Source organism: Vanacampus margaritifer, chromosome 2 (assembly GCF_051991255.1).
Source record: "Vanacampus margaritifer isolate UIUO_Vmar chromosome 2, RoL_Vmar_1.0, whole genome shotgun sequence".
In the NCBI taxonomy this organism is placed as follows: domain Eukaryota; kingdom Metazoa; phylum Chordata; class Actinopteri; order Syngnathiformes; family Syngnathidae; genus Vanacampus; species Vanacampus margaritifer.
Genome location: NC_135433.1, coordinates 47,213,453 through 47,226,869, shown reverse-complemented (window position 1 = coordinate 47,226,869; position 13,417 = coordinate 47,213,453). Strand labels below are relative to the sequence as shown.

The 13,417-nt window shown below is 36.7% G+C and overlaps 1 protein-coding gene across 2 annotated transcripts in view; it reads left to right on the top strand.

Moving 5' to 3' along the window:
• pth1r (parathyroid hormone 1 receptor) overlaps positions 1 to 13,417 on the top strand; it is a 74,471-nt gene that overhangs the window by 33,301 nt on the left and 27,753 nt on the right. For both annotated transcript variants that reach the window (XM_077559590.1, XM_077559591.1), the window contains exon 2: positions 5,653 to 5,758. In XM_077559590.1, the coding sequence (XP_077415716.1) occupies positions 5,653 to 5,758 (106 nt within the window). The remainder of the gene's footprint in view (positions 1 to 5,652; positions 5,759 to 13,417) is intronic.

Genomic DNA, 13,417 nt, shown 5'->3' with positions numbered 1-13,417 from the left:
CTGACTTGCTAAGAAGAATAAAAAGCAAAAAACACTGTATTTCAAGTTTAAGTTCATTTATTTTGCAATAGCATTATCTTTTCTGTTTTGGTTAACATTTATGTTGAAAAACATTTAGTTATGGTATTTTGAAGAAATGTTTATCCTGTTTGTTTGTTTTTTATCCTGTGGCGGAGTGCAGTTGAATTTGGTGCAAACGCCAAGGCCCACTCCGTGTTTGCCTGAGAGATGCCTGGCAGGGTGACAATTTGGTGGCAAAAAGTTGATCAAAAATTAGGCCTCGTCAGACCGCGAAAGACGGATTGCTAATCTCACGCAATTTTGAGGAATTTGATTAAGATACAGCCAAACATATAATGAGCACATAATACTACATAATGGCCAGAAAAGTGATAATGCTCTGAGGAATTAGAGAAGCCATTTTGATTAGCAGTGCGTGAAGGGGGCTGTAAAGACTCCGCCCACTCTCAGGTCCGCCTGCCTGCATTTGTCTACAAAATTAGCACTACCGAAGTAACTGCAAAGTTGTGCCACCCGCCGTGACGGAATTACACTGTTCAAGAAAATAGAGGGTCTGCGTGATTGACAGATTTAGAGTCTTAATGAACCGTGTTTTTGAAGTGTGGGCCGAAGACGTATTGTATAGAACGGTGTTGCTATCATATCTTCCTCTGCTGGGTGGTGCAAATGGACGTACGCAACAGAATCCGAGCACGTCTGCTCCAAATTGTCAAATTACCGAAGCCGTCTGCTCGTTTCCCTGAATTGCAAATTGCACACCCGCAGAGCCGTTTCCTTGTAAAAGTGAAGTGAAACATGAGGAAATCCATACCGATGATAAATGCGCACGAGTTCAGAACATCAGAGCTCCTTTGTTTCCATTGAAAATGTAACAAAGTAATCAATGCAGTAATGAACTGTCAAATCGGAGCACTTTGCCTGAGGTCCTCCACTGAAGCACGCCAGTCTTTCCACCAGGTGAAAATAGCAACCACGTCCCCAGGGCTCTCCTGTGGAATATTCTATATTGACTCGCTCGAGTACAGTCAACAGGTAGCATCTATCCTTGTTCGCCTGCGGTTGAATGTTATTCCGCCTGCGGTTATTTACAGTGGGAAGCCATGAGTGTCTCCATTCTGCGTAGCGTATTCAGCAGCGGCAGCAGACTGGACATCTTTATTTCCAGGCCCAAAATAGCCAGGATGGCGGTTCGGACTGACGTGTTGTGGTTTTTGTGCGCTGCGAAACCCGCGCGGGCTTCGCAAAATTAGGTGGTAGGTTTCACGTGCGTTCAGTTGCATTGAAAGCAATTTCAGTGCACATTTCTCAGAAAATAATCCTACAATGACTTTTGGAGCTACTGTAATAAACGTGAGTAAAAAGTAGTTTCAAGTAGTTTCAGGGTCCAATATTAACAGTGGCTCGACCAGTCTAAAACTCTTAAAATAAATCAACACGTTCTTGCTTTTTAAAATATCTAATATTCAATAATAGATTTTATCCATTTAAATTGATCAATAATCATTGCTTGTTTTACGATTTGCACATTCCATCACTCGCAAAAAAAAAGTGTATGCTAGATACTCGCATAGATTTTCATCCAAAATAACACCCAAAAATTTAGTTTCTCCGACTTTGTTGATTTCAATACCATCTACTGTATATTGATTGACGCGTCTTTCCATCTGATACTAAATACCATAAAGTTAGTTTTTTTTCCAAATTTAAAGTTAATTTATTTATATCAAACCACATTTGTATTCTTTTAAATTATTGTTTAACCATATTCAACACCTGTGTTATATATTTTCCACAATAAAAGAAAGTAGTATCATCCGCAAATTTGAGCATTTGGGATACATCCATGAAATCATTTTTGGCCCTAGAATCGATCCCTGAGGTACTCCACAATGTATATAATATTCATATTTTACATAAATAATTTGTCCATACGCATATATTATACAGTCATTCAAATGTATTTTTTTCATTGTATCGTTCTTTGTGTCTTTTTTTTAAACATATGTTTCTACCTATCAATAAGATTGGGCCTTTTTTTTCAAGGTATTGGCAGTCACGACGGCCAGTTTTCAATGAGGAACAAGAAATTAGAAGAATAGAACATTAATTAATTATATTAATTGCATGCAATTTTAAGGAAAAAATGTATTTTCACACAATATGATTATACACAATTAAATTGTCCTATATTGAGATATATAGGTCTTTTTTTGAGTTAGCAAATAAAGCTAGATTGGATTCAACATCCCTAACCACATTGTAATTAAATGTTTGTCAATTCATTTGACATCAACTTTGAGGACTCACTGACGGCATGAAATTCATTTTTGAACTGATTATGTATGTTTGCGTGCAGCTTGTTAATGCAAACGCACTTCCCATCACAATGGAAATGCGCGCACGTCAGAAGTGCCAAGCAATAAAATTGATCTTCTCTTTACAAGAATTCAGTGAATAATAGAAAATGTGCTGTAGAGACTGCATTCGTCCCCAAACCCGAGTTTTTGGTGTCACTCAAACTAAACGAGAAAAATAATAATAATTTGAGGAAACATCCACTGGCCACCATCTGCAATTATTTTGCTTATTTAATTATGGTCACGCTGCTTATGGAGCATGTTTTGACCATGTTTAACGTTTGTTGTAGGATCATTTACAACAGATGTTTATTTGTTATTTGGAAAGATGCGTCCGTGTCACCTACCAGAATATTTTGATGATGACAAACAGATTTTTGGGCAAACATTTTTAATGTTTTTCCAGTATACAGTCCAAATTTCAAATTGCACTGCTTTATGTAATCTAGTGGTGTCAGGCGATTACAATTTTAATCGTGAATAATCGCATGACCTCAATAGTTAACTCACGAATGATCGCACATTTTTTGTTCTAAATGTACAATAAAATGTACAATGACATTTTTTAAATGTTTTCATTTCTCTTTTTAACATAAAAATGGAGAAAAAAATGATAAACTAATAGAAATATGGCTTCATCTTTTATTCACTGATACAGTAATTTCTAAATAATTCATAAAATTGAGTTAAAATTAAAAAGATGTAAAAAAAAAAACGAGTGTGATATCAATTTGTGTTGAGGTTATTTTTCTGCCACTAGATGGCATATGTACATTTGTAAGACGTTGGTGCCAGCTCAGTGCATTTTTCTTTTCACATTAAGAGCTATCTAAGCTTTAACATGAAGTAACTTGTGAAATTCTGCACATTTTTAAAATTGTAAAATACAACTTGACCCCAATCTCCACAAATTAATGCATTATTATTACATTTATTACTGCTAAATTTTGACGAGGATGTGTTTGCTGCGTTGCGACTATAACTCCCCTAGTACAGGCTTTCCAAGTAAGGGGCGGTGATTAATGACACGTTTAAAAAATGTGTGGCTTTGAAATAACTTTAAATTAACTCAAAATCAACGCACTCATTTTGACACCCCTAGTAATTACCAATCCAGGTTGCGTTGAGGTCTACCGGAAGAGATGCTGAACGCGATTCAGTGTAATACAATAATTTTTTTTTAGTATTGGTCTTTATATCATGGATTTCTTCTTTCATCGGTGGGTCTGCCACATCACCCCCCCCCCCCCACCCACCCCCCCACCACCACCACCACCACCCGTGATAAACAGGGATTTACTGTATATTGAATCTGCTCATTTACACTGCCCTCCCATTGGCAGATCTAAATCCATATCACATTTTTATGCACATTTGAATGAGTCCTAATTCCCATCTGAAAATATTCAATTCCATTACAGTGTATATGTATATGTCAGCATGCTTCAGTCCGATGTTTTCCATGTCTTCCCTTCTTGTCACGCTGAGTTAGAATTGACTAGTTGCTTTTACGTGTTCTTGGCCTAAAAACAGATCCCAGAGGCAAACGGTGAGCTTTTCTCGAGCCCCATTAGAGACGACATGTTTCCTCTGATAGAAAACCGCACTTGGAGCTGCCGCGTCACTCTCAAACTGGTTGCGGAAATAAAAGGAGTTTTTGTCCCCTGCCATGTGTGATTAAAGGTTACGTCCACCTGTTGATATGACCGCGAGACTAAAACTTTGCTTTCTTTTTTTTACATTGATGAAAGAGGAGATGGAAATTTAACCCTGAAGAACCCAAGAACCCTTTTCTTCTTTGGAAATTTATGAATTCTACATTAAATGACTGCTATAAATTCACCGAACACCAAAATATATTTTTTTTCAATGTTTTTTTCAATTTATTCCCTAATTTAGGATTAGGGCGAAATTTGACCCTTTCGAAAAATCTGAATAACAAAAACTGTCAGTAAACTATTTAGAATTTAAGAAAATAATCAATCAAATACACAGCTACATTGAACAATATAATTTTTTTGTTTTATTTGTTGCATTTTAGCCATCTTGTCACCACCACTCTGGCTCATGTAAGTGCAATATTCATCCACTAGATGGCCCCATGCAGGGGTCAGAAGTGGCTGATACAATTTGCTTTTTCTGTGAAAAGAAGCATGTCAAGCAGAACTTTGCCGCTAATATTTTGTCATTTTTTGCTTTTGTAAAACCGCAAACAATCCACACACAAAAAAAGCGCAACACTCAAGTTGAACGTCAGTGCGACTCCTACATTTGTCTGACTTTCAAACTGTTGGCTCTCAAATTATTATTTTTTTAAAGCAGTACAAAGTTGAATTTCAGTTGGCATATACAAACATCTACAGCAGTGAATGAGTTCAGCAAGTTGCATATTGTTAGCTTAATAGCATAATTGCTTATGTCATTTTTGAATGTTTTTGAATAACAAAAATAAATACAAGAAATTTAACTAAAAAGAAGAATCTAGTTGCTTTGATTTATGACCAAGAATCTACACACACATTAAGTGGGGGGAAATACTATTTTAAGCAAGTACATACATTGGGGATTTTATTGGCATTTTGAATAGAAAATAACATGCAATTATGCTAAAAATAACAGACAATTATTCTATTTTATCCATCCATTTTCCAAGCCGGCCATTCCTCACAAGTAAAAAAAGAAAATAAAAAAAGTTTAAAGATAAAATGAAAAGAAATAAAAAGGTGATTAAAATTTTGAATTATAATTAATCGCATGACTTCAATAGTCACGATTAATCACAAATATTCTATCTGTTCTAAATGTACAATAAAATAAAATAAAAAAGTGTGATATTGATTTGTGCTGAGGTTATATTTCTGCCACTAGATGGCATAATAGCATTTGTAAGACGTTGGTGGCAGCTCAGTGCATTTTAATTTTCATATTAAGCGCTATCTAATCTTTAACATGAAGTAACTTGTGAAATTCAGCACATTTTCAAAATTGCAAAATTACAACTTGACTATTGATCATTAATTGCATGTTAAAAATAAAAAAAATAGTGGCATTAAAGAACTTTAAATTAACTCAAAATTAACACACCAATTTTGACACCCCTAGTTTGTTTATTTATTTATTTGATTTTAAATCTTTTTTCATAATATAAAAATGCATTTTTCATCACACTGCGTGCAAACAATTACAGATTACATCATAGCTCTGATGTGACAATTTTGGCTTGTAGTTCTTGAATTGACCATCTTTTTGTTTTGTTTTTTCCCCCTCCCGGCAGGCCCATGCAGATGACGTACTCACCAAAGAGGAGCAGATAGCGCTGCTGTTCAAAGCCAAGCGCAAGTGCGAAGGCCTTGTCAAGTCGAGGCAAGGCAAGCTTCCCGGTGAGTAGCGAAGCCGCCCTCGTGTCTATTTAAGGCAAACGTTGGCACTGGCAAGTTTGCAATCAAGCAGCCAAAAGCCTTAAAATAATCCTCCTGAAGCAAAGTTGTACTTTATCAGTTTTTTTAGTAAATCATGTTTTGTCTGTTGTTTGCTTGAAAATAAATAAAATCAGATGGCAGGGAGTTGTTAGCATAAAAAAAGCTTATCTTTTGTGAACAGATGAAACATTAAAGCCACAAACCGCTAGCAGTGAATCCAGTTTGAATTTCTTTTCTTTTTGAAAGTGCAACCTTAGTAGTTTGTCTTACTTTCAGAAAATGAATGATGAAGTACAACAGTGTGAATTATGGTACAATGAACAAAAGGTGTTTGTTTCAAAAGCATATCGCTAGCCATGACGTCCGCTGGCTAGAGGCTGAGCTGCACTGTGTTTGTTTGTTGACATTTGGCTTGAGCGTGAAAGGTACACTTCCTGTCGTTTCGGAACACTTTTACATTTGCTGGATGTCACTGACAAATCTGATGTTGTCCAACACAATCCAGTCATGTATTGAATAAATTACACGCCTTGTCAAAGGATAAAAATAACTGTCATGATTAGAACTTTTAAAGGACCCCAGGCTGCTCGGGTCAATCAAATCAAAAGGAATCTTCTGATAAGCACCGGGGAAGGTCAGGAATAAATGAAAAAGCCATCCATCATGTCTCTATCTGTCCATGTAACATGTTTTATTAGAACACCCGCCACAGAGACAATCCAACGTCATCAAGTGCTTTAATGCGGACTCTTTCAATTTCAGGCCATTATTACGCTTGCAATCAATCCAACTTCATTACCGTTGATTGAGTTTCCACCAGAGTGATATCCTGTGGCTCCACTGACTCTGAAAAAATTTCTGTCACAGACTCCCGCCAGGCCTAATGACATAAAGTGCTCGAATCAAATGTTAAAAAAAAAAACACACACACATATGGCTGACTAACACGATAAGTATTTGCTTTGTAATCATTATAACGATGGAAATATTGTGTATAGCGAATTTTATGGAGTTACTGAATAAATAGATCAAATGACCTTACTCTCTATATATATATATATATATATATATATATATATATATATATATATATATATATATATATATATATATATATACTGTAAATGCAGAGAATGTATGGATGGATATAGTGATATACAAACACAAAGATTTCCCGCTTTGATAGATAGATAGATAGATAGGCCTACTGTCGATACTGTCGATAGATACTGTAGATACTGTAGATAATTGGATGGATGGATAGATGGATAGATATTCGACTGACTGACTGACTGATAGACAGATTTTATTGACAAAGAGATGTTCAATGAGATTCAAGCATCTCTTTTCAGTGCAGCATATTGTAAAATGGAAAAAATATATATATATATATATATATATATATATATATATTCCTATGACAAATAATAAACTAACATAAAAACAGGTAATATATGTATACTACATATAAATTAATACATTTAACGAGTAATGGTAAAGCCATCTGGTCTAAACTTGCTTATTAGAGTAGGCGTGGCTCAGTGGTCGTCTCCCATCCCAGAGGTTGTGGGTTCGATCCCATGCCATTGCGGCCACGTCGAAGTATCCTTGAGCGAGATACTGAACCCGATGCTGCGTCATCAGTCGGTGAATGAGTAGTTGACCGTAAAGCGCTTTGAGGGCCTTGTAAAGTGCTACATAAATGAAGTACCATTTACTGCATACAGGATGTCAAAACAAGTGAGCGCACCCGCTCACATTTCAAAAGATATTTTCATGAGACATGACACTTTGACCTAATGCAAAGTAGTGATTGTACATCTTAGCTAAACCCAAAGTGTCAATATGTGTCAACCACTGATACGTCTATTTTCCAAAGTCAACCTCTGGATGTGATTCTGAGCATGTATGTGCACTCAAATTCTTTGGCCGACCAATGGCGAGCGAGGCGTGTTGTGCGCGAAACCTGTCCCGTTAAACCGCTGGATGGTCTCGGCCACTGCGCTGCAGCTCAGTTTCAGAGTGTCGTCATCTTTGGGACAATTTGGACAATCTCACTAGGGGGTTTACTCACTTTTGTTGCCAGCGCTTTAGCTATTACTAGCTGCATTTTGAAGAAACAATCAATTTCCAGTTATATAAGCTGTGCACCGACTACTTTTCATTGTGTCATTCCTTCTGTGTTTTCCCATGAAAATATATCATTAAAGATCTGCAGAAATGTGAGTTTTGTGAGATACTGTACAGTATATGTATGTTTTTGGTTGGCAACTCAATGCAGCAATGAGGCGTAAACTGCTTTTGTGTTTCCTCTGCTTTCCTTGCGGTCCGGCCAAGGGGGTGATTATTTGTATACTTATGGATGCCTGAGGAACATCAAAATCCAGCAAAAACCCAACCGCGTTGTGGTTTTCTGTCCACTTGAGTGCCTGGAAGGATATTTAGGATTATGGTAGCCAAACCGATATTATGTGCCCGCTTTGTTCCAAGTGAACTGCGGTGGTAGTGATTGACCGCTTGTAAATGAAACATGCAATTAAAAGTGTTTGCTTCCAGGATATGGACACAAAAGGTTTTGTTCCTCCCGGTGTGGTGTTTCCCAAGGGTGGGTTTGAGCAATATCCAACAATTTCGAATGAGATTGTGAAAATATGACGGCAGGCGCCAAACGGCTCTTATTATGATAATCACATGTTTGCTCTCCAAGTGGATTTAAGAGCCATTGCAATGAGAGTGTGCGTTTGAGTGTGTATGTGCATGTGCCTGTGTGTGTGTGTGTGTTGCTCATCTGACCACCAGCTCGCTTCATCCGTTCTTACGGGTCAGTGTGACTCCGAGGCTTCGTGTCACACTACAGCAGCACATTTGGACTGTTACCTCGTTATATATATTTTAAAGTATTATTTTTGGGGTTGTCAGGTAGGGGTGCACCGATCGAAGGAAACGGTTTCCTTAGTTTTGAGGGACCGGTGATCGCACGATCCCTTAAATATAAACCGATCTTTTCCACCGATCTCATCTCCCTCCTCAGAGGTCTGAAAAAGTCAGCCACTGTCCTCTTCTGCTGAGATGACTAATGGGCTTTTCATTTTTATTTCTGAGAACTACTTAATTTGCAGTTAAAATAACCCGTTTGTATTATTTCAGTGATATTGTTCAATGTTTTCCAATAAAATAAGGTGTATGCTGCTTGTTATGAAAAAAATAGAGATCGGAAAAATCGGGATTAGCAGGTCAGACTTTTTAAAAGATCGGAGATCGGTCAGAAAATTGTGATCGGTGCACCACTAATGTCACGCGATAAAATTTTCTAATCGGAATTAATCGCATGACTTAAATAGGAAATGTTATCCTTTTATTAATATATCTGTGCTAAATGTACATTAAAATGTACAAATTCTTTTTTTCTCTAAATTTCATACTCTTAACTTAAAAGTGTGGAAAAAAATGTAAACTAATCGAAATATGGCTGCATATTTTTGTCATTAATACAGTAATTTCATAATAATTCATAAAATTGAGTTCAAATTAAAAACATGTACTGTACTCCAAAAAAACGAGTATGATATTGATTTGTGTTGAGTTCATTATTCTGCCACTAGATGGCATAATTACATTTGTAAAATATTGGTGACAGCTCAGTTTATTTTTATTTTTCACTGATAAAGTAATTTCTAAATAATTGATCAAATTGAGTTAAAATTAAAAAGATGTAAAAAACGAGTGTGATATAAATTTGTGTTGAGGTTATTTTTCTGCCACTAGATGGCATATGTACCTTTGTAAGACGTTGGTGCCAGCTCAGTGCATTTTTCTTTTCACATTAAGAGCTATCTAATCTTTAATATGAATTTGTGAAATTCTGCACATTTTTTAAATTGTAAAATACAACTTGACCCCAGTCTCCACTAATATATGCACTAGTATAAAATGTATTACTGCCAAATTTTGACGTGGACGTGTCTGCTGAGTTGCGACTGGAATTCCCCAGCACAGGCTTTCCAAGTAAGGGGCAGTCATTAATTGCACGTTAAAAATGAGTGGCGTTAAAGGAGCTTTAAATTAACACACTAATTATGATACCCGTAAATGCAATGCATCACATCAATGAGTCTACTAATTTGTCGTGTTTGGACTGATCAGATAGCACAGGCCTTATGAAAATATGACATGAAGTAACCTTGTTTATATTTGGTGTAATTCCACTATCGACCATTGGATGGCGCCTTATTTAGTATGAAACTGTAAATTTGACAGAAGAAGAACAAAACAGGAAGTATTCCAGCACATCCTAGTTTTTGTTGCTAATCATTGAATGCCATCTACTGTAATCTTCATGTTAATGTTCATCTTTGTGGAATGATAAGTTTGTTTAGAAAACAACAGGATTTGTTTACTGCAAACACTTAGAGGTCTCAGTACACTGTTAGACTAAAAAACATTTTTGTGTTATCTCTCGGAGATCCATCGGATGGGGGTTTAATGTTAGTAGTTAATATTGTGCGGCCTACTCTTAGTGGTCACATTTAGTTACCTTCCATTAGGATACTCACATGCCGATCCATGGGTCGCTGTTCACTGACCTCTTTTGCTTCAGTCTTCCAGTTAAAGGAGCCGTGATGAATTTTTTACCTGATTAATGAAACATACGTCCCTTATGCAGTTGACTTGATGTGGATGGATAAACACGTAGCGCGTGTTCCCGTTTCTGCTTGATTAAAGGTTTTTCCTTTTAATGGCCCCATTAAGGGTCTCCAGCGTTCCACTTCTACCAGGCCAGTCCTGTTGCTGACTTACAAAGTAGCATTAACACACCCTTTCAGCCTGTCTTAAAAAAATCAATAATCAGAAGGTTGTCTAAATGCTGCTAATTTGCCTTTGTCAAATGAAAACAAAAAAAAGTACTGTAGTGAGAAATGCAGCAAAACTGCAAGAACCAAGGAAGACAGGATCTCATTAAGATTCCTCACTTTAATCCATCTGAGAGACCGGTGACATGTTTTAGTAGGTGCTGCAGTCTTGGTTAGCAAAGATGGGCTCCACAGTTAACTATAGCGGCTATGGAACTGAGATCACTGCAATTCAGGTCTATTTGATGGATTCAATACTGCCCTCAGAATGTATTGCAACATGAAATTTAGTTGACCTATTCTGAGAAGACAGACAACAGAGTCTCAAGAAGTCATGCGTAAAAAGACACATGAATTTAAGTTTAAGGTTCCCATTTTAATTCATTTCGAGGGGTCCTTCAAGGACAAACTTTGGCCAATTGCTACCGAATTTCAAAACAATGTATTACGCAAAAAGTCTCTCAAATTCTTCCATCAAAGTACACACGGCTAAAACTTTACAGCACATGTAATTCACCATGACAAACATGGGAGGCCTACTTGGTGTTGCCAACTTAGCGACCTGTCGCTAGCGTTAGCGACTTTGCCGACACTCTAACGACTACTTCTGTCTTTTGTTGTTTGTAACTACGTGCTTCGTCCTGTCCCGTGACGTAGGATTTAAATAGCAACAGGGCGTGACGAGGTGAAGTCCAATGAAAGCTTCCCGATGAGCCGTGTTAAGTGTTTACCATGAAGTGGTGGCAAGGCGTCGGACATGTTAGATTGTTTTTAGTAACTTTGACCAAAGTTATGTGGTGTGTTGTTGCTTTGTGGTGTGACCTTGAATGTGCGGAACACCCAAAGGATCATGGCGTGCGTGCAGTTTCTCAGCCTTTTTTGGGGAGGTGGGGGGGACTTATTTCTGTATTTTTCCTGGCTGACCACCCGCTGAGGCGCTTTAGATGTCTAGACAGCTTGTCTTTAATATTTTATTTGGCTACATTAGCTGTTCTACACTAGCACAAACCACACTCAAACATCATTGCTGCTCAATTAAAACACAATATTAAGAAATTACAGGAAATAACAAACTGTAATTTTCATAGAGAACATGACCATAACCTGTTAACATCCACTACATAGGCCTGCTAACGCACTAGCATGCTAGCATGCTAGCAGTAGTCAAAGTCAGGCAGATGGTTCCACTATAGAAACAATCCCACAAATATTACAGTACATTAAGAATATTCTTGCAAACACTTGTATAATAAATCTTACATTTATCATTAAATCAAACAAAATGTATTTATTTTTAAAGCTGACTCAAATGGCCGCTACAACAGTGAGGCAAGTCAGCAGCACATAAATTCCATCAGACTGCCTTAATGTCGTTCTAAATTTGGTAAGAGCCACCCTCTGCATTATATCAACTTTCTTTCTCAACTCAGTATGTTCTTGTTATTTGTACTTAAAATACACCCAATTGCCAGACAAGCTTCTCATTGAGGGGAAACACACTGAGGCTGGCATGGGGGGGAAGTGGGGGAAGACAGTGTGTAGGGATGTGGGATTGATGCCCCAGACCTCGCTTTGGATAAAAAATAGCTGGAGCTTGTGGTCTGTGCATAGAATAACATCATTGGGGAAAACGCGGAGCAGCTGTTTTGACATCTGCAGGTCGTAATTAAAATCACGCCGTGGGTGTCGGGTCCATTTGCATCACTAATACCACACTTCCCTTTGAGTCTCGCCTTTGTTTGCGTTGTAGTCATATGATGTCTATATTATGTACAACACAGTACAGTGTATCTCATTTAGACCTATTGGTACGTAGGTGGTCCTATAGTAAGAGCTCAGGATGTCTGGTCAGGGGGGAAAAAAAGCATGTCGTCAATGCATGCCCCTCCCCCTCTATAGTCTTTGATTGCAGGAACTTAATGGATGGACTGCAGAGAAAGCATACTTTTGGTTTTATCCCAAGCCGGTTATTAGTGGTCAAAGTCAGGCAGATGTTTCCAATAATGACACAACGTAAATGCCAAACCGTACGCTAGGAATCTGGGGTGGGGTGGACGGTGGAGGGGGAACGTTGTTATCAGAGGCCTGTGGTCCACCAGTATGCTGACAATCATCTTATGGGCCTCTGGTAGTATATAGGTTTTTTTTTCTTCTTCTCGTTCTTTTAAAAAAAACATTTTTTTAAGTCTCAGCAACAACAGCAATCCTTTGTTACTTTTCATGATTTTTCAACGGAGTTTTAAAAAAAAACGACAATTGATCAAAGATTCAATCAGCAGATGGAGCAATGTATCTATTTAAAAAAAACTTGATCACCGATTTTGCATAAAATGCAAAATATAGTCAGATGCCGATCTAGTTGATCAGATTGGTGTTAAGTCTAGTTTTATTATTATTTTATTTATTGTGAATAGTTATTTGTAATTATTTTAAAATTCATAATAAGTAAAAATGGATTTAAAGAAATTTGGAATTATAGCACAATCAAAATTAGAATACATTATTATTATTAATAATTAATTAATTATAATTTTATTTCTTTTGTGGGTAGGTTTATTGGTTGTAAAATATTTTACAAATAAAAAATATTTTCATATATATGCAGTATTTTTTCTGGTCAATAATTACTAATCAGATTTACAAATAAAAAATATAGAATTTTAAAATTTATACTCACATAAAAATTTGGTATGTATTTATATTATCTTAACTTTATTGTGAATAGTTGTTTTAAATTCATTTTAGAAGTAAAAAAAACATTTTATTTTTG